The 22,109-nt window shown below is 35.5% G+C and overlaps 1 protein-coding gene across 1 annotated transcript; it reads left to right on the top strand.

The window, feature by feature from the left end:
- Positions 1-115: 115 nt before the first annotated feature.
- On the top strand, positions 116-19,312 carry LOC128242226 (exosome complex exonuclease RRP44-like). The gene is made up of 22 exons (XM_052959313.1): positions 116-395; positions 895-957; positions 1,723-1,817; positions 2,448-2,635; positions 5,127-5,200; positions 6,124-6,279; positions 8,361-8,513; positions 9,562-9,687; positions 10,136-10,273; positions 10,746-10,892; positions 11,215-11,331; positions 12,019-12,120; positions 12,681-12,745; positions 13,007-13,091; positions 13,489-13,616; positions 13,858-13,944; positions 14,839-14,995; positions 15,789-16,009; positions 16,731-16,899; positions 17,167-17,325; positions 17,546-17,668; positions 19,038-19,312. The coding sequence occupies exons 1-22, from the start codon at positions 171-173 to the stop codon at positions 19,113-19,115; spliced, it is 2,856 nt and encodes a 951-aa protein (XP_052815273.1). The 5' UTR covers positions 116-170; the 3' UTR covers positions 19,116-19,312.
- The last annotated feature ends 2,797 nt before the right edge of the window (positions 19,313-22,109 follow it).

Below are 22,109 nucleotides of genomic sequence, written 5' to 3'. Positions count from 1 at the left end.
GGAAGTAACGCTGTGTTAAGTTTTAGTAAATTGGATTGCCCGTTTTGCTGGTGTAGCTGGCCGTTTTGACTTAAATATTAATCAAGCATTTAATGATACAGAATAAAAGCTTGCACGTGTATTGAGAAATTTTCGTATGTTTCAGTTTCATATTACTTTTAAGTCTTAAAATGTTGACAAATAAAATATTTCTGAAAAAGACAAAAAAGGGAAGTATTCTGAAGATTGTCCGAGAGCATTACCTGCGTGATGACATATCGTGTGGATCAGCCTTATGCGAAAAATGTTTGCACGAACCGAAAGGCCCATCTTTGGAAGAAAGTCCTGTGAATCAAAGCACCTTGTTTGACAAGCATCATTATTTGATTCCTGACACTAATGTTGTTCTTCATCAGGTAATGAACTTGTTCAAATGGTCACTTACCTGCAATTGATGTAATGACCTATTCCATAAAAACTGCTGCTTCAGAGTCTTTGACGTTTTTTGTTTTGGCGACTTCACATGTCCATATCCCACTTGTTGTTTTCCTAGCCAAGAATGACATATCCCAGCACTAAGTATGTTCAGGGGAAAGATAACGGGCACCTGCTGGATAGTTAAGAAATGGTGATGCTTTGTTGACAGATCGATCTAAATTTGTGTTTCATAAAACACATAAGTGTAATAAGAGAAAGGTATTGGCGGAAAATAATTGATGTGTAACCTTTGTGTTTTTATTTAATAAAGCAGTGTTAAATATTGTTGAGTTACATTTGAAGAAGTCGACATGTGGCGTTTAGGGAACAAATTGAATATTCAAATTTTAAAAAAATCAGACTTTTCATTCCCATTGTTTGCAAATGTGCTTGAACGTGAATCAGGCAGAAAGTGAGTTGTTGTTTTTTTCATTGTAGATTGATGTCCTAGAAGACAGTGCCATTCAGAATGTGATCATATTACAGACTGTTCTTGAAGAGGTGAGCTTAAAAGATGAGACTAATTCATTTTCACAGTACTGACTTACACAGCATAGTTGTTAAAGGACCTGACCGGATGCAGGGGATCCCGGTAGTTTAATAGTTGAACGAGTTTAGCTTGCCTGTTTTAGTACAGCAAGGCCCACAACTCTAGCTTTGATAAATTTTTAGTCATAATTATCGTCTTTTTCAAATTGAAATACATGAGAGGAGGGTTGGCATTTGCAATTGTTTTTGTTTGTTTTTAAAAATTAGGCGTGTAGCTAGGGCCAATTTGGGATTAGGCAGATCGATGCCTTGGGGGTAGGTGTGGGATGAAAATGATATGGCAAAATTTTCCAGTTGAGGGGTTAGTAGAATAACAAAATTGCCTCAGATTATTTAGACTAGGATTGTTGTTTACAGCTGGTAATATAAGACACAATATCTAAATAATTTAAGTTTCAAATATAGAATTGGATCTGTAACAAGCATGACCTGTTTACTTAATTGAACAAGTGCACTGTTAAATCTGAAATTACTTATATGATTACTAAATGATGTTTTGCCTTCTTTTTCGCTTAAAAAAATGATTTAATGTGTCAGTAACCATATTGTGTTCTTGTGAATCCAAATGCCCTTCTTTTAAAGATTTGTTAGTGAATAAAACTATCATAGTCCATCAAAAGGTTTATGTTTTATGCAAAGCTTCTCTGTTCTTGCTATACCAACTTCAACTATATATACATGTATATGTTTATAAATCTGTTTTGATTTTCAATAAAGGTTCGTCATCGAAGCGCCCCAGCTTATAAACGACTGAAAGATGTGATATCAAACCCAGCAAAACACTTCTACTCATTTGCAAATGAATTTAACAAGTAAGCTTTATTTGAACTCCTGTTTGTGTTTGTTATTACTCTTGGTACATTGAATTAAAATATAAGCATTAGCCGATTAAACTTATTTACCTGTTAAAACTGTAGTTGGATACAATTGTGAAAGTACATTGAACTGCATAATCAGAAAAATGACACCATTTGTTTAATATAGACTCTGCAAAAAATATCTTCATTAAGGTCTTTTTTGAGTGTTTACAAAATCATTTTTCCAGTACATCTATTAAGTCTTGAGTTCTGAAAAAAAATCTGTCAATTTGAAAAGAAATATTCAGACAAGCGACATTCAAAATGTTTGGACATTTGCTCGTTGGAACGTGCAAAGAAATCCTATTAATTGAGAACAGTAAATATTCCTGAAATTTTCATTAATGCTTTCTTCCTTTAAAATGTTATTCACTACTGGTAACATAGAAAGCACTTAGATGTAGAATAACCATTGACTTCTGAAATTAATTTCAATCTAACATAATACCTGTCTGGTTTTTGTTAAATTTTATTTGGCAAGTCGTAAAATTTTACATGACTGTTGAGTAGTTGAAGTAGAAATGTTGCATTCTGGTGTTGATAAATAAATGTGATTGCTTACACACTGGTCTTGACTCTTATCAGAGATACATATGTTGAACGGGAACCAGGGGAGAAATCCAATGACCGTAATGATCGGGCCATACGGGAAGCTTCCCTCTGGTACCAGGCTCATCTTACAAAGCTGAGAACCAAAATATCTGTTGTCTTGGTGACCAATGATGCTGACAACCGGACCAAAGCTAAGGAAAAGGGACTTACTGCTTTTACTAGTGAGTTGGATTTTTTAAGTTCATGGCATTTATTGAAATGAGTATTGATTTTAATTGATGATCTATCAACAATTCAAATTTGAGGACCATTGATTTTGGTCATAATTGATAATTGAGTTATATCTTTAAGAGCAGATGATGCACAATTTTAAGACTATGGATATTTACTATTACAGTCCCATTTCTCTTTATCCTGTCACCTGCATACAAATCGGTCCAATAACAAGGTGCCGTGTAAACTTCAGTTTATTAGGATAGTAGACCATGTGATGTTTATCTACAGTCAGGTGGTCATGTGACCGCGAAAACGAACTTCTTTTATATATTCTGCAATGTCAGAAGAACAGCAGAAATGCTGTTTCAGTATCTTATCAATGGACCACTAACAGCCGACCTCAACAATCACTCGCCCATAAAGTCCCATCATTATGCAAAATAATGACACTGGCAAAACAATCGACCTGAAATCTACATGTGATGTGAAAATCTTACCCCACCCGCAAATGCTGGAAACTGTGAAACAGCATTCAACGATACTCGTCGATAGTTTATTCCATTTTTGTGGTGAATGACAAAATCTCACTTACAACAGAAATGAATGATCTCTTTGCCGGTGCAGTTATGATCATTCAACACTATCAACATCATTTAAATCCATTTAATATGTTGCGATTGTTTGTAAACACTCATGATCTTGAATTTTGACCTGTGTACTGTACTCTGTGACTTGCGGAATAATTGTTACATCATCAGATAATGTTTGGAGACTGATCCATGCTTATGCACGTTTAAAAGTATTTTTAGCTCGACTATTCGAAGAAAATGGAGAGCTATACTACTCACCCAAGCGTCGGCGTCGTCGTCAGCGTCGGCATCAGCGTCACCCCTTGGTTAAGGTTTTGCCTGCAAGCACACATAGGTAAATATCTCAGCAACTACTTGAGGTATTGCATTTAGACTTTATACAATGGTACTCAACCATCCAACCTAATTAATTAACCAAGTTTGATAACTCTACTTTGCATTTAATGCAAATAATTGCCCTTTATTATTCAACTTAGAAATTCTGGTTAAGGTTTTGTGTGCAAGCACACATTATTTTAATATCAAAGCAACTACTTGATGTATTGCATTGAGACTCGATACAATGGTACACAACCATCCAACCTACTTAATTAACCATGTAATATAACTCTAGTTTCATTTAATGCAAATAATTGCCCTTTATTATTCGACATAAAAATTCTGGTTAAGGTTTTGCGTGTAAGCACACAAAGGTTAAATTCTAAGCAACTACTTGATGTATTGAATTGAGACTTTGTAGAATGGTATTCAACCACTCAACGTAATTGATAACCTAGATATATAACTGTATTTTGCAAATAATTGCCCTTTATTATTAGACTTAAAAAATCTGGTTGAAATTTTCCATGTAACCACATTTATGTTAATATCTCAGCACATCATAAATTGCATTGAAATCTAATCTAACAGTGATCCATGCATGTTTGGCCAAAACTTTTCAATCCTTACACTGAAAAGCGGCAGAATAGTCGAGCGCGCTGTCTCTGTGACAGCTCTTGTTATGTTTTGAATTGATATTGACGTATTAAAATGCAATGACTTTGAATATAAACATACTAAAAAAGTTGAACAGTTTTGAGAACTATTTTGGGGGCGATTTAAACATGGATACCGAGTGTGATGACGTCAACAGGGAAAAAACAGTTGTCCCCCTTACTTTTAAAGATTCTTATTAATGTTAAGGTTTTATAGTGTTTAATTAAACAAAGTAACAGGATAAATAGAATACTAGGTTAGTGCCGTGGATGGAGAAAGTTTATCTGGCTCGGCTGCGGATTTTATCGGGTTCGCCTTCGGCTCACCCGATAAATTCCTCCGCCTTGCCAGATAAACTTCCTCCATCCACAGCACTATCCTAGTATTCTCTATATATATGACCGTTCATAGAACCGGAATAATTATTGTTTCAGAATCATTTATCCCGTCACTTTAATTAAAGAAATTGCCTAAAATCAGTCTTGTCCAGTCAAAGACTTTAGAATCTTTGGTCAGAATGAGTATGGGTACAATATCCCGGACAAGTTCGATAATGAACTATATTGCTTGAGTCACTCCAGTCCAATCTCTAAATTTGGCTTATCCTACAACCATTTATCGCAAAACTTGGTTGGGACAGTTGGCCCTCTTGTTTCAAAAGTTCCCTAACTTCTCACAAACTCATCAGTTTGTTATCAATTTAATTAATCAATACCAGAGAATGTAGCTTGCAGATAATGAAGCAAAAATGCAATCAGCGCAGTCTTTGTAAAAGCATGAAAAAAACATTTTGTTTTCAATCTTGGATTTCCAACGCTAAAACTGCTGGTACATGTACCTGCTATTATGTTCAAATTTCAGTGGATATCTTTTTACTTAAATATTTTGTTTTCACCAAGTACTTTATATTAGATTATTTGAATCTTTTCAGTTCAGGAATATGTGAAGGGGATGAAGGAGAATGGCTCCCTGCTTGACAAACTTGCTCATGTGGGAACCAGCATGGTATGTGGTGTCAACTTGAATACATGTTACTGTTTGAATGACGCAATATTATTTTTGATTGTTTATAACTCATACTTTCACCGCCAGACTATGTCCATCCAATTAACATCATGCTGAACAATGTATTGTCATGATCTCTTTAGTTGTGCATCTATGGTTGATGGAAATGAAAGAATAAGCAGAAATGACAATGTTTCTTCAAGCTGTGGGATTTAATGGTGCATCTATGTTTGATGGAAATGAAAGAATAAGCAGAAATGACAATGTTCCTTCAAGCTGTGGGATTTAATGGTGCATCTATGTTTGATGGAAATGAAAGATTTAGCAGAAATGACAATGTTCCTTCAAGCTGTGGAATTTAATGGTGCATCTATGGTTGATGGAAATGAAAGATTTAGCAGAAATGACAATGTTTCTTCAACCTGTGGGATTTAATGGTGCATCTATGGTTGATGGAAATGAAAGATTTAGCAGAAATGACATTGTCCCTTCTTACTGTGACATTAAATGAAACAGTCGAAGGCAAAAAGAGTAAAGAGTTTCTTTATAATAGTGCCACCATTCTAAATTAAGGGCCAGTCCGCTGATTTTACAAGACAGCTTGATACATGTAGATACTCTTAACATTGTTACTCCCTTTTCCTATCCTATAGGCCAGGTGCCTGGAAAGAAGGCAATCTGCACATTATTTATTTAGCTGCTACTGTGTCAGTAACCAGTTATATCAGAACAATACCGTAATGGTCCAACCTTCAACCTCCCCCTCTGTACCGGGTAGCTTGACGCCCCAACCACTAGGCCATGGAGGCATATTACATGTTCATTTATTAAAAAAAGGGTTAAATCTTACAAATTTTGTAACAAATAGGTACTCTGTTGACTTTCATAATTATTAATTTCATAATTATCTTCCCCTCTCTTAGGTCGTGCAGCGGGACAAGGTACAGTTTCCGGAGCACCTGTCTATGTCTGAGCTACAGCGGGGAATCAAGACAGGAAAGTTTCTGCAGGGTTCGTTTCTAGCGAGTCGGGAAAACTACCTGGAGGCAAATGTCAGCATTCATGGGCAGGAAAAAATGGTACAAAAATGTTGTCTTTTTTTATATAAAGATTAAGAAGATTTTTATTAAAATGTTGGGAGACTAGGTACACTGTGGCTGTACTTTACTGAAAACAGCCTTGCCTTAATAATATTTTGAAAGGCTTGGTGATTAAAATGTGATGAAAACCGTCATTATTGTTGGTGTCATCTTGTAAAACTACCGTACAGTATGTGCAACTGGCACCTCTCTGTCTTTCTATGTCGGGCAAGTTTTCTCTGAAAGGCAATTTAGTCTATTCTACCTGTCCATACCATACACGTTTAGTGGCCTGGCCCATTTAGGGAAGAATTAAACTTTTTTCCCGACAGATATATTTTATTTCGAACACATAAATCTTGCTCAAAGAACAGGCTGTGTTGAGAAGTTATTGACATGGGGCAGAACCATCCTGATATAAATACTCATACATCATAACAAGTAACTGTTAAACCAATACAAATATTATTAGTTACCAAGGTTTGTGATAAACCTTGACAAACAAATGCAATTGAACATTTTCAAGTCTATGCTTGATTGTAGTGTGTCTATTGCTCAGTGCCTCTTCAGCCCAAGCCTTGAGCCTCTAACATGGATTTGGCTTTATATTGTTGACAACTGGGCTTTTTATGCCCCCGAAGGTGGGCATATTAAAATCGCACCGTCCGTCCGGCTCTGTAACTTTCCCTTGTATGGACAGATTTTAAAATAACTTGCCACATGTGTTCCACATACCAAGACGACGTGTGGCGTGCAAGACTCGTGTCCCTACCTCAAAGGTCAAGGTCACACTTAGTGTTTATTCACAATGGAGTGCTGCATATAAGGACATAGAGTATAGGTTGTCGTGTCCGGGCTGTAACTTTCTCTTGTATGGACAGATTTTAAAATAACTTGCCACATGTGTTCCACATACCAAGACGAAGTGTCGCGTGCAAGACCCGTGTCCCTACCTCTAAGGTCAAGGTCACACTTAGTGTTTATTCACAATGGAGTGCTGCATATAAGGACATAGAGTACAGGTTGTCGTGTCCGGGCTGTAACTTTCCCTTGTATGGACAGATTTTAAAATAACTTGCCACATGTGTTCCACGTACCAAGACGACGTGTCGCGTGCAAGACCCGTGTCCCTACCTCAAAGGTCAAGGTCACACGTAGTGTTTAATCACAATGGAGTGCTGCATATAAGGACATAGAGTATAGGTTGTCGTGTCCGGGCTGTAACTTTCTCTTGTATGGACAGATTTTAAAATAACTTGCCACATGTGTTCCACATACCAAGACGACGTGTCTCGTGCAAGACCCGTGTCCCTGCCTCAAAGGTCAAGGTCACACATAGTGTTTATTCACAATGGAGTGCTGCATATAAGAACATAGAGTATAGGTTGTCGTGTCCGGGCTGTAACTTTCCCTTGTATGGACAGATTTTAAAAAAACTTGACACATGTGTTCCACATACCAAGACGAAGTGTCGCGTGCAAGACCCGTGTCCCTACCTCAAAGGTCAAGGTCACACTTAGTGTTTATTCACAATGGAGTGCTGCATATAAGGACATAGAGTATAGGTTGTCGTGTCAGGGCTGTTACTTTCCCTGGTATGGACAGATTTTAAAATCACTTGCTACATGTGTTCCACATACGAAGACAACGTGTCGTGTGCAAGACCCATGTCCCTACCTCTAAGGTGAAAGATATGTTTATTCACAAGGGAATTCTTAATATAAGGACATAACAGTGTAGGTTGTCAAGTATGGGTGGTATTTTTTTATGTTCAGAGGCAATTTAAAATAACTTGCCATATGTATTTGACACGTAAAGGCAAGATCAACTTTTCATGTACTGACCTTGTTTGTAGGTCAATGTCACATTCGGGGGCATTCGTCACATACTGTGACAGCTTTTGTTCCTGTCGTTCAATTTTAGTTCATTTATTATTTTCTTTTGTTAAACATTGAAGGTAAAAATCAATGGTCTTAATATGATTTAGGACAATATCGATTTCACAGACTGAAACTATAATGTTGTTGAAATAGAAATTTCAAGTTTTTAATAAATTGGTTGTTGCGTTTTGCTATTTGTAGGTTTTCTTACAAGGTCACAAAAACCTGAATCGAGCAGTTAACGATGATGTGGTTGCCATAGAAATGTTGCCAGAAACAGAATGGAGTTGTCCCAGCTCTCTTGTCCTGGAAGAAACTGAAGAGAAAGCAGATGATGCAGATATTGAAGCAGAGGTAGGTGACTCCCCTGAATTTCGTGAATAGATATGGTCTTTGATTGATTGTCTAAGGGGTGTCAGGAGTGTTATTGATGCAAATATAAAAGCTGAGATAGATAACACTCCTGAGGCTGATTTCTCAAAACTTCTTCAAGTCCCTTTGTCAAGATTAAGCTAAGTTCACTATTATTGTCCTTCTGTAAATTGTGGTATATTTACTGGTTTGAATGTTTTTAGAAGTTAACAGTAATATGTCTGATAATCATGATGACCTTTTTGTTATTTGATAAAATTAAGGTAAAGTAAGACAATTTGCTAAACAAAATAAGCTATTTAGGAATATACAGTGGAAACAGGGGGAAACAGAGTTTAGGGTTGGGGAAAAGAGAAGGGAATAAACAGGAGAAACAGAAGCTTAGCCTTTTTTTGAGAAATTGGCCTGAGAACATTCAGTTGGTCCTTAACTATAACTCTTTCTATTTTGGTCCTTTAACATATTTTTGTGGATTTTTCATGTGTTTCATGATGTCTTGTCTTGTGATTTGTCTAACATCACTCAGGAATTATCTGACATTACATCTACAGACAGCTAAGAATTGGACTTGGGTAGGTCTTTCTCACTGTGACCATGTTTCTTGTTGAATGAGAAATACGGGTGTCCGGTTAACACAGTGGTAAGCGCACTTGCTTCTCACCAAGGCGACCCAGGGTTTGGTTGGTGGTCACCAAGCGGAAGAAGTGGGTTTTCTCCAAGCACTCCGGTTTCACCCACAACACTCTCACGCAAACATGCCTTAGTTTAAGTTGTCATAACTTTCTTCAAAATCGTTGTAAAATATATAATGTTTAAGCTAATGAGAAATACAATCCCAGCAATCTAGAGACCGCTGAATTTAGCCAATGAACAAAATAAGTCACATGATTGATATGGTAAGACTAGGTATTTATACTTGGTTATTTTTACATTGTAAAGGTACAATTTTGGATTATATGGAATGCTTACTTTGTGATTTAAAAGTATTTTTGAACTGTAAAAGATTACACGATCTTCAAATTCCTTTCAGGATGCTAGTCTCAAGCGTAATAAAGTTCCAAAAGATCTTCGACAGCCAACCGGTCGAGTTGTCGGGATAATCAAGCGCAACTGGAGGCAGTACTGTGGAATTCTACAGAAATCGGCTGTTAAAGAGGTAATTTTAATAGCTCTGTTCAATAAAATGTTCAGCAAAATGATATGTTCAGGCCCGTTGGATTTCAAAAAAGTTGACATGAACATGATGATGAAATATTTAGATTATGTGCCTTAACAAATTATTGAACAGATGTGATTTTGATTAAGGTCCTTTTTAGTTTGTCTTTTTTTTCAAGAAAAAAGAGTAAGCCTTTGCAATGTCCATGCAAACACTCTTGATTTGGTCTGATTATGAATGAAAACAAAACATATGAGTCTAACATGAAGTTAATATTATACAAAAGTAAGAGACTAATGTGTCAATTGGCTGTTTGAAAAGCAAATATTGAGTGATTATTATACAAAAGTAACAAACTCAAGTGTCAATTGGTTGAAAAGTAATGAAAATATTCATGTAGGTGTTTTAATTCTTAACATTTAATGATATTTATACATTTTCCTGCAAGGCTACAAGACATCTGTTTGTGCCAGCGGAGAAAAAAATGCCAAAGATCCGGATTGAAACTCGACAAGCAGCTGATCTGTGTAGCCAGAGGATTGTTGTCGCTATTGATAGCTGGCCGAGAAACTCGCGGTACCCTCAGGTAAGGCTTCCATGAAATGTGTATGCAGAGGATTATTTGCTATTTATAGCTTGCAAAGAAACATACATTACCCTTTAGGATGAGTGTTGTGAAGCCAGTGGGTTGTTGCTGGCCAAGAAACTCACGGTACCCTCAAGTAAGGCGTTAATCTGTGTAATCAGAGGATTGTTGTTGCTATTGATAGCTTGCCAAGAAAGTGCTTGTAACCTCAGGTAAGGTTTTGCTGATCTGTGTAATCAGAGAATTGTTGCTGTACCCTCAGGAAGGCGTTGCTGATCTGTAAAGCCAGAGAATTGTTGTCACTATTGATAGCTTTCAAAGAAACTCATGGTACCTTCAGGTAAGAAATTGTTGATCTATGTAGCGAGAAGCCTGTTAAGTCATGCAGCACTTAAAGGTACCATTCTTTGTCAATTGCATGCGATGGATTTAAGTATTCACTCCTATATGCATAGCTATTGTTATATTGTAGGGACACTTTGTACGCAAGCTCGGAACTATCGGGGACAAAGAGACGGAGAATGAGGTTTTGTTACTGGAACATGATGTTCCACACTCCGCTTTCTCCCAACAAGTGCTTGCATTCCTACCCTCGTTGCCCTGGACTATCACAGAAGAGGTAAATAACAACAAATCTATTTTGAGAATTTTCATTTTATTTGGTAAAATACAGTTAAAAGATATTGTCAGTTTTGAAAATGTACGTTAAAATAAACATATATTTAGTAAGTTCCAGAGGCTGTGTGACCTTAAGCTAAGCAGTAAAATCTGAGTGTTTTCATTGGACTGAAAATATATTTAGTCATGTTCTGAATAGAAATACTGAAGCCTGTCTAAAAGTAAGGAAAAGTACTATTATTAATAAAGCCCCAAAACATATATATCTGTGCCTAAAATTACTTGTTTTCATTAATTTTATCGTGTAAATATTGCAATTTAAGGACATGAAGCATCGCACAGACCTTCGTCACCTCACTGTCTGCAGTGTAGATCCTCCAGGCTGTACAGATATTGATGATGCGCTTCATTGTCGAGACCTGCAAAACGGCAACCTTGAGGTATGGAAATACATTGCTGATTCTTTTTATAACTGTACAGAACTGTATGTACATGTATGTAAATATATTATTTAGTTTGAGTGACATTGTACTTACTGTTATAACAATGGGATCATTTAGTTGTTGCTGCAAAGACGGCAGAGTGGAAGATAGTGTGAGATACAAGAGGAATATATGGGTTAACTTTTGCTCGCTAAAATTATATATTTGATATAATCAACATTTATAGCTGGTGTGTTAGAGTGTGAACATAAATGGGGGTCATTAGTTGGCTATGTGCCTGAGCTTATGACTGGAATTTATTTTAATACTACATAGATCAATTGTGTTCCCTCATTGTTGAGTGACAGCCCCCAATGTCCCAAACAATCAAAGCAACCAATTGTATTATATAGAACTGCTTAATTTTATCATTAATAAGTAAAAAAAAAAGCCAAAATGTTTATGATTGGTCACTATATATCCAATATGTTCAATTAACCAATCAAATAATTTAAATGTGCAAACAAGCAAAAAGATACCTTGTGGAGAAGTTCATACAGTTGGCTGCTGATATAATTTTCAATATAGTAAAAACTGTGTTATATTCTTAATTTATGTTGATTTTGGACGGACTTTTAAAGGTTATTATATTTAAGATAATAAAATTAAACTTAAGTAATAACTGTCGTTTGAATCTTATTCTAGGTTGGCGTACATATAGCAGATGTGAGTCATTTTATCCGGCCGGGAAATGCAATGGACAAAGAAGCATCTTCACGAGGAACAACCGTCTACCTGGTGGATAAGGTAACAACTTGATTATAGTATCATTATCACCGGTATGTAAAGAGTGAAAGTTAAATTTTCATTTGATAATAATAGTCTTTTCCGTCAGTGGAGGCATCACACTATGGTTTGCGATCTAAACTTTATGAGCAAGTTCAACTTGTCTTTTGTCAAGTTCATATTAATTCTCTTTGCTTGGTATACCCCTTGGCCGTGGTCAGAAGATGATCCCATGATTGATTTTGGGGTCAAAGGTCCGGGTCATGGTGACCTTAAAGAGAACAATAATTGGTCCTTTTGTTTCTGATGAATTAATTTTGAACGGTTTGGTATAGTCTTCAAACTTTGTATGCACATAAGCCATGGTCAGTAAACAACCTGCATTGATTTTGGGGTCAAATGTCAAGGTCATTGACCTGCACTAGATCAAATATTGGCATTCCTTACAGGCCACAAAACAAATTTGCCGAATTATAGTGATTAAAGTAAAAGTTATATACTTGTAAACATTTATGTAAGATTAGACTATGGAAATGAGTTATACATGGGGTACATGATATCTTATTTTTTGTACTTTACAGAGAATAGACATGGTTCCAGAATTACTGAGTTCTAATCTGTGCTCATTACGAAGTGATGGCGATAGGTGAGTGATTCTTTTTAAATAAGAGGTAAAATAAGTTCTTTATACTTAATATTGAATCTTATTGAACATAAATAGAAATTGTACAACCTGTCCATTGCACCAGCAATTAAATATCTGGTTAGCCAGCATCTGTTTTAGCTAACTAAATTTATATAAAATATCATCAGACATAAGATCCATTTTTTTGCCAACAAGTGTGTTCTGTTGTTTTTTTCTGAAGAAATGCCTATATAAACTTACTAGCATGTTTTGTATTTACAGATTTGCTTTCACCGTTATTTGGGAAATGTCACACAAAGCTGAGATTGTAAAAACAACTTTTATGAAGAGTGTGATTCGCTCTAAGGTAAGAAAAGTGTTGTTGAAGAAGAGAAGTTTTATGGTGATATATTTATGAATGAATTAGCATTAAAGAGACTTGCTCACAGATTTGATGTTGGCACCACTTTTTTTAAACTGTTGAAATGGCGTTATTTTATTTACTTTAATGAACAACACCAGATTGAATATGTCAAATATTCACGATTTATTTCTCTGTCATTCTATATTTTGGGCCAATTTTATAACTTACAAGGCATAGAATAAAAATAAATGATATTTTCATTCAAATATGTCATTTGATATACACTTTTAAATATTTTTGATTCAATGGCCATTTTGATTCAATTATGAATTATGAAATTTGTCCAATTATCCAGTGCTTTAATTACCAAATGCTTGTTACATTTCATTACGATTTCCAGGCATCTTTAACATATGGGGAGGCTCAGATGATTATAGATGATCCGAAGAGAAATGATGAGATTGCTACCAGCTTGCGGGGCCTCAATAAACTAGCAAAAGTAATGAAGCAGCGGAGAATTGATAAAGGGTAGGGCCACAGTACAGTGACTTTTTAGATGATTTGTTTTTCAATGAAAAACGTGGAGGTATTGTCATAGTGCAGTGTAGTCTTCATCACCATCTGCATCTAGTTTTTGCAAAAATTTAGATATTTTCTTCTCTGCCTAATAATGCTAGTTTAAAAGTTTATTATTTCACAGAAAAGTGCAAATATTGTTATCATCACCTTTTAGTAAAATATTGTATTTATTTGTTCATTTAATTCCCAGTGCTCTGACGCTGGCCTCACCGGAGATCAGATTCAACATCGACAGCGAGACTCATGATCCCATTGATGTACAGGCAAAACAACTGATGTAAGTGGGTTTAAATGATAAGAAATGAAAAAGTTTTGATACATTAATTTGAGCCAGTTGATAGGTCTCTACAAGAAAAGCATTTTCATACCCCCCAGGGCTGTATAGGAGTTGCCTTCATCACGTCCAGTCACGTCACATCCTTAAACTTGTGTTGTTTGTAGTTCTAAATGTATTTCACATACACTTCATGAAACTTCATAGGTATACATTGGTCAGCACGGGTTGCTTTGCACCTGCTATTTCTATCACACTTCACTCAGGCTAACAAAGAGTTAGGGCCCTTTTTTTAGCAAAAAAGATTTCTGAAATATCTAATGTCGTATGTAGCACCAAAAGTATTGCAACTTCATAGCAATGTTGGTCTGCATAGGCTGTTCAATATTTAACAATTCCTGTGTCAAGGCGTCTTTTTGGTGATTATTCACCACCACTGTGCTAACTCCAGTTTCATTTCTAAGAAGTGAGAAATGATGTCTATTTTGCCTAAGGCCCGACTTAAAAAAGTTAGGAACCTCAGCTGGATTTCAAAGAAGTAAAATTTGGCAAATGGATGAAAAAACAACAATTCAAATAGAAAGTGTTTTGTAGGTTTAGATTTTAACTCAGTTTTTGTGATAAGTTTCAGCCACTTTTCACCTGTACAATAAGCAGGAATGAGATGTACACATATTTATGTAGTGCAGTTTCAAAAGCATGGTGAGAATGAAGTGGTCTATTTGTATAAGTGTCGGTCTGAAGATTGTGAACTACCCAAGAGGTTGTGGGTTTGATCCCCAGCATGAGTCCTGTCTCATGGCCTCTCAAAATGGGGATCATTTATGGTTTATACTGTTGAAACTTTATCATTGTTCTAAAATCAATTGTAAAAATATTTTTTTGTTTCCATCACAGGGACACTAACTCTATGGTTGAAGAGTTTATGTTGCTGGCCAACATATCAACAGCAGAGAGAATTCACCAAGAATTTCCCAACTGCGCTGTCCTGAGACGCCACCCCTCGCCACCACCCTCGAACTTTGACCCACTAATTAAAGCAGCTCTGTCAAAGGTTTGTATAAAAAACACTTATTCTTGACAGAAAACAATTGACAAGCTGATGTCATCTGTTGATAATAACTGTGGGGCGGTCAGTCAGTCAGTAGCCCAAAGCTTGTCTGAGTGATAACACAACAATGCTTGGACCTATGGTCCTAAAACTTGACTTGGACATTGGGCATGACCAGTAGATGACCCCTATTGATTTTGAGGTAAACGGTCAAGCTCACAGAAGTTGCTAAAAGTTAACTATTGTCACATAAGTAATACATTTTTATAGCTCAAATTGCTCATTCTAATTTATGTCATATGTTCTTATTCCCAGCTACCAGGAGGATACGTGTTTATCTTCAAATGTCAATCATCATCACAATGTGATTAAGAAATGTACCTACTATCCTCAGACTTGAATGAACACTGGTCATGATCTTAAAACTGACTCATAGGCTTCCAATGTGATATGACAAATGGCATTTTGGTCCATGCATATGTTATTCAATTGTCCAACTATTTCTGACAACATGGTGCTCAGGGGGTCATAATGTTTGACAAACATTTCCTGTTATCAGTAAAATCAGTAAGTATCAGTCATGCAATGTATTACAGTAATATAGAAGTTATCAGATAAGATCATTTTGCACAAATAAAGCACTACTTGGCACATGATTTTAAAGTCATTCACTCAAACATGCTTTCATGGTTTGATTATGATAGCTTGAGGAAATTATGTCTTGAGTCAACAGATAAATCAATGACTTGTTGAAAATGGTTTATAATGTTACTTAATCTCAACATCTCATTTACAGGGCTTCAAAATGAACGTGTCCACAGGCAAGGACCTTGCAGACAGTCTGAACGCTGCGGTAATTCCCGATGATACATACTTCAACACGATGTTACGGATCATGACCACGCGATGTATGATGCAGGCCGTGTATTTCTGCAGTGGTATGATTCCCGAGTCAGAGTTCCTACATTATGGCCTCGCGTCAGAAATCTACACACACTTTACGTCACCAATCAGACGGTTAGTATTTTGAATAACCAAAAAGAATTTAGTTTTATACCATGAACAGATTTAAAAGACAGTGATTTGTAATTGTTACGAAGCTGACTTATATATAGGTCATAGGGTAGTTGAGTTCTCTGGGCTCAGTTGGTAGAACCTTCGAGTTGCAAAGAATACAATCAGTGCGTGAATGGTGCTTATGACCACCTGCTTTGGAAGGCTGGTGGTGTACCATCTGAGCTCACGTGCCCTAGTAACTCGCATTATTTCTGACTTTTAAATTCTATGAAAAAGTTCAATTATGGCTGATGAGATAGTATTCATAGATATGTTGCTAAGATTGTCTGTTGGGTATTGAAAATCAAATGAGCAAAGGGCCAGAAGTTCAGTTATTTATTAAAGTAAATAATGTGATTAACTACATCGTTGTTAAATTTTAAATGTGAACATAATTGAGTATGTGCTTTTCTGTTTAAATATAAACAAATACAGCTGAAATAGTTGTTTAATATCTTGTTAGAAATACAGCAGATCACAATATTGATAAAATTTCCAGATTAGTATAGTTAACAGTGATGAAGCTAAATGCATTGTTTACTTTAACAAAAACTGATCAATCGGCCCTATATGCTTTAAATTTCAAAATAAATTCACAACAATAATATTCTAGAGGTCTCAATAAAACATGATCATTGCAGTAAACACATAAAGTTTATACATGTTATTCCAATGTCTGCAGGTACTCCGATATCCTTGTCCACCGGCTGCTAGCTGTATGTATAGGAGCCGACGCCTCGTACCCAGAACTCCTCGAAAAACAGAAAACACAGGCAGTGTGTAACAATCTCAACTACCGACACAAGATGGCGCAGTATGCCGGTCGGGCCTCGGTGAATCTACACACTCATGTAAGTACTTTGGCTGTAGACAGGGTTTTTCAACTGTTAATTAGTACATCAGTAGAAATGTCTCTTAAGGGATGATCAAAGTGTCTTTATTTCATGGGTTGTATGTAAGAAAAATAGCGTTACAACCAAGAATAAAGGTTTAAAAAGCTTGATTGTACTTTTCAAACCCTGATATGACCCACAGTCCTCAGGCTTGCTCATTGTTTCCATTAAATACATTGGTATAGTATTGCCTATCTTTCCAAACTTTAAGTTATTACATTTCAGCTATTCTTTAAAAAACGGGTCGTGGATGAGGAAGGTTACATTCTGTTTGTGCGTAAAAATGCTGTGCAGGTCCTCATTCCCAAGTATGGACTTGAGGCTACATTATACCTGAATACAGAGTCACGCAAGAAAGGCCCTGTGTTTGTTTTCAATGAAGAGGTAGGTATTTTATACTGTTTTTGGTATACATGATGTATTCAACCCAAACATACATTGATCTATTGAACAGTCATAATATGAGTATATCTTGGAATTTATTGCATTGTAATATTTAGACAATTTTACCAGTTAATGTTCTGAAAAAATTGGTAAGGAATAGTTTTATAGTCATCATCTTGAGGTAGGTTGTCTGCAGTAATGATTATCTCCCTTTCTATAGGAGAACACACAGAGTTGCGGGGACGTTACGCTGCGAGTGTTTGACCGCCTGATTGTCCAGATCAGCATCGACCGGACCAATGTCCAGCACCTTAAACTGCGTACACAGCTTGTACAACCAGTGGTATGCTATATTTGGTTTGTTTAATACAACCCATCTGTTGCATTTTTATTTGTCTGGAAGATTACTTGAAAACTACTGGATGGAATTTAATTAAGCTTCATACAATGATTATGAGAAGAAGTGTTGTGTACAAAAAAAATATAACTTTATTTCAGCTAATTAAAGAGTTCTTGCCCTTTCTTTACTTTTTTTCAAGAGCCTATTAAACTTGAAAACTACTGGATGGAATTTAATTAAACTTCATACAATTGTAAAGCACAATGATAGGAAGTGCAGTGTACAAAAATTAAAACTCTTTTTCAGCTAATCACAAGAGTTATTGCCCTTTGGTACTTTTCCTTGTCTGAAGCATAACTTGAAAAGTAAAGGATGGAATTTAATTAAACTTCATACAATGGCCAGACACAATGAGAGGAAGTGCAGTGTACAAGAACTAGAACTCTTATTTCAGCTAACTCAACCTTTGTTGTTGTTTTTTTGTCAGCAGTGCTACTTCTTAATTATGCAAGGAATTGTCATTAAACAACACACGTTAATATCTCTGATTAGTTGAAATGTAGTAAACAATAAACTCCAAATTATTGCAACAACTACACAGACTTGATAAATAGCTTGACCAATCAATGTTTAATTGTAAAACTGTTCCAAATAAGTCCCAGGTTAAAAATATTTTAATGGGAATAAAATCCCTCTGCTTTGTTAAAATGACGTAGGCAACTTGCATGGACAGAAGCTACTTAATAGTACATCACATAAGAAATCTCTTTTTGGTTAAGAATATAAAGAGTTAACCAATAATAATAGAGAATGAGAATTTAAGCTCCGACCCTAGAAATTCCTCATGTGTCTTATAATTAATTTTCTATTTAGATTTTCTATGCAACAACCTGAATCAAACTAGGTGTTTCAGAGCGTTTGATAGCTAAAAGCTTAAACAGCACACACCCTTTTGGTGGAGTGCTTTTTACTTAAGTTTTAATTGATGTAGTTATAAGTAAGATTAATGCTAGCATATATATATATGTATACAAGTTTATCTGATTCTAAAACATTCCATAGCAATTAAAGTTCTGATATTAAAGTTTGAATTAAGAAAGCTGTGCAAGTTAGTTTATTATGTGATTCAATATGGAAATTATTTAATGAGTTTTCACAAATGATAAAAATAATCCCAGGCAAGCTTGTTTCTTTAAATATCATAAATGGCTGATTCACAGTGCTATTAATAGTTAAAATGTCACTATAAAGCGTTCATATTTACAATGCTTTTCATTTATGACATCACATCAAAAGTTTTTGCACTTGTCATATATTAGAAATAAATAATGACATAAATAAAGTTCATATGTACTTTCTGTTCCATTTTCAGGTACCTGAATTTAGTGTTCCACCTGCATCAACAGAAACATCGGAAGATGAACCACCGAAGAAAAAAATGAAAACATGAACTGGTTACCGTTGTTAAATAGTTATGAATTGTGCAAACACAAACTTCACATGTTTTAAGGTCAAGTTAAACTTGTCATTCATTCATGTATTGGATATAAACTTGTTAAGTACTATAAAATAAGTCATACATTTTGTTGTTCTGTAATTACATTTCCCCATCAGAACTGTCTTAGTTGCATAAAAGATGTAAAAATGTTGACTTTTTTTCTCAAACACAATTAAGCGTATTAAAACTGCACTCCCACATAGTGACTGTTTTGAAAACTTTTTTCGTTTTAACTTTAAATGAGCAATTTTTTGCCTAAATGTCTTGAAACCAGTGAATCAAGACTGCTGACAAAAGGCCATATTACAGTTAATCATATTTACGTTTAAAAATTGATGTTTAATGGCTAAAAGCATAACTAGCGCTTTACAAACGCTTAAGAAAAAAAGTTTTTCAGCAGTTTTTCAAACAATTGTGTTCTGTTCTATTGTGAGTTTTTTTAATTTGAGTCCATTGAAGGCATTGATGCCAAAATCAACTGATTCTGTGTCCCAAAAAAGAAGAAGTCAAAACTGTCAAACTGGCGAGTGCAGCTTTAAAATATATGAAAAAGGGCCCAAATGCCTTACTCATGGACCTGGGGCTGTATTCAATAAACGCCTTAGATTTCACTTATTTGAATCTAAGTCTTGATTGAACTGTAAAAATACCTGGCCAATGGACTGAATGGAATCACAGGCGTTTTAGAGAACATGGATAAGAACGATATTGAATACAGCCTCGGCAGTCTTAAGCAGGATTATTTTTCACCTACAATGGGTACCTAAGGTTTGGAATATGAACTTGTCATTTTGTGTGCGATATCCTTGAAACTTGGGTCACATGTTCTACCAATGTCATAATACTAGGTCAAGGGATTGAGCGTCACATGTTGTGTACACATTTCTTTCGCGTGTTTTAAATGGATGTCGATGAATCTTTGGTAATATGTTACTAGCCAAGGTCACAATATTTTGGTCCAGGGTTAGAGTCTTGCATCATATCTTCTGCAAGAAGTTGATATATGTCTAGTTGCAAGTCCAGCAGTCTGGCAGTACAGCAGTGTGAACATGCAACTTTGTTTTCGTTTCTTAAAAGATTAATGTTTATAAACGTTGACCATTTAAAGTATTTTTAAATACCTTAAGTAACATGAATTAGAAGCAAGCATGTAAATTTCAGTAGATTTGAAAAGAACATAATGAGATACAACAGGAGGTGGGGTTGTGGTACCCTAGCTCTTGTAATTGCACACATAAAGAAACACTCCATGTGATAAGACAAGAAATAATATGGTGCATGCCATAAGGAATTACGAAAAAATTCTAGGAAGAAGATATTTATACTTACATTGATGAAAATTAAACAAAGTTCGGAACGGCTAGAGTTCAAATTTAATTGGAAAACGCTTAAAGGCTCTGCTGTAATTAAGGATTGATCGCATGTTTTTTTGCGTTTATGCTGAATGAACGCAGTAGGGCACACGAGCAATTTCCTTTGGTATATAGGAAGAGTTTATGTAGACCTTTCATTGGATTGCAATTAGGGTCAAGGGCAATGTCGCTGTTTAAGAAAAAAACACTATTTGTATTGAATTACGTTAGTTATGGTAGACATCTTACGACCAATTTGGTATATAGGAGAAGGTTATGCTGACCTTTCATTGAATTGCGTTTAAGGCCTCGAAGGTCAAGTTCACTGCCACTTAAAATAGGAAAACGGTAGGTACTGAATAGCTTTAGTTAGGATTGACATATTGCGATCAAAGATGGTATGCAGGAAGAGTTTTTGGAGACCTTTCATGCGATTGCATTTGGGGCCTTTAGGATCAACCTCGAGGGCACTGTTGTTTTTTTTAAGAAAGAAAAGCTGTCGAACCTGAATAACTTAAGCTATGGCTGACATATTACGACCAAACTTTGATGTATAGGAAGAGTTTATGAAGCCCTTTCATGATACCTTTTGTGTTATTGAGAATGGTGTCATCAGGTCATGAAAGTTGAAATAATGTCTTCATTTTGTGTAAATTGATTTTGTAATATATTTTGTACTTTGGCTTGATATTTTATCATAGACGTTTTGCCATGGTGTATCTGTATATGATTCTAAAGCATTACAAAATACTTTTGGCAAGTAGAAGAAGCCTTCACCAAAGATTTAAGCTTTATACATCAACATTTTAACATTAGAATTTTCGGTAGGAAGATTTAAAAAATATTCAATGGATAGTGATGAAGTAGTATTTTGATTTACACGGTATTCCATTTTATGTTAAAAACCATAATCTACTGTAGACAAGTTTAAGAAGAAACGAATGCCACTTCATTTCATGTTGGTATAAAGAATTGAATTTTTAATATAAAAATTTGACCATATTAAACAATTAGGTATTATTGTAGTAATGCAGTAATGGTATACTACTCATTTTAAACCACATTAGACACACATAAAAAGCTTTCACTATTTCACTTAATTCAGTCCATCTGTGTATTCTAGAACTATGATCTTTATTTTAAGTCTTTATGTTTCCATATAAAGCTTTAAACGCGACTGCCTTCCCTTGTGGATAGACGGGATATCATTCTCGGACATGAGGAACAAAACAATTAATCTAATGTCCTTTCAATATTTCAGATATCGTTTTGTTTCAATCCAATGTTCAAATAATGCACTATACATGGTGCACTGTGAATGCTTCGGGGCGGAATCTTCACCAAGAGCATAAACAGCAGTCACGGTGTACTGACCCTATGATGAATTGTCAGCGGTATTTTATTTTCCGGGATTTAAATATTTTAACCTTACCTTCCTCATAAAACGCTCATTCAATGCAAAACAAACAAGTATGACCGATTAAAAGTGTTACATGCAAGAGCGTTATCATCTTTGAAGCATTGCATATATTCATTCAATAACTCCAGCCTCACGGACTTACCTGTGACAGTAAGCGTGTAACGCATGTTGTGT

Source organism: Mya arenaria, chromosome 8 (genome assembly GCF_026914265.1).
Source record: "Mya arenaria isolate MELC-2E11 chromosome 8, ASM2691426v1".
NCBI classification, from domain to species: Eukaryota; Metazoa; Mollusca; class Bivalvia; order Myida; family Myidae; genus Mya; species Mya arenaria.
This window is presented reverse-complemented; position numbering and strand designations above follow the sequence as displayed.

Bases quoted from the DNA above. Each gene is read 5' to 3' on its own strand.
- LOC128242226 (XM_052959313.1), top strand. From the start codon at position 171: ATGTTGACAAATAAAATATTTCTGAAAAAGACAAAAAAGGGAAGTATT. The intron at 1,818-2,447 runs GTAAGCTTTATT...GACTCTTATCAG, and splicing joins TTTGCAAATGAATTTAACAA to AGATACATATGTTGAACGGG. The intron at 13,945-14,838 runs GTAAGTGGGTTT...TTTCCATCACAG, and splicing joins GTACAGGCAAAACAACTGAT to GGACACTAACTCTATGGTTG.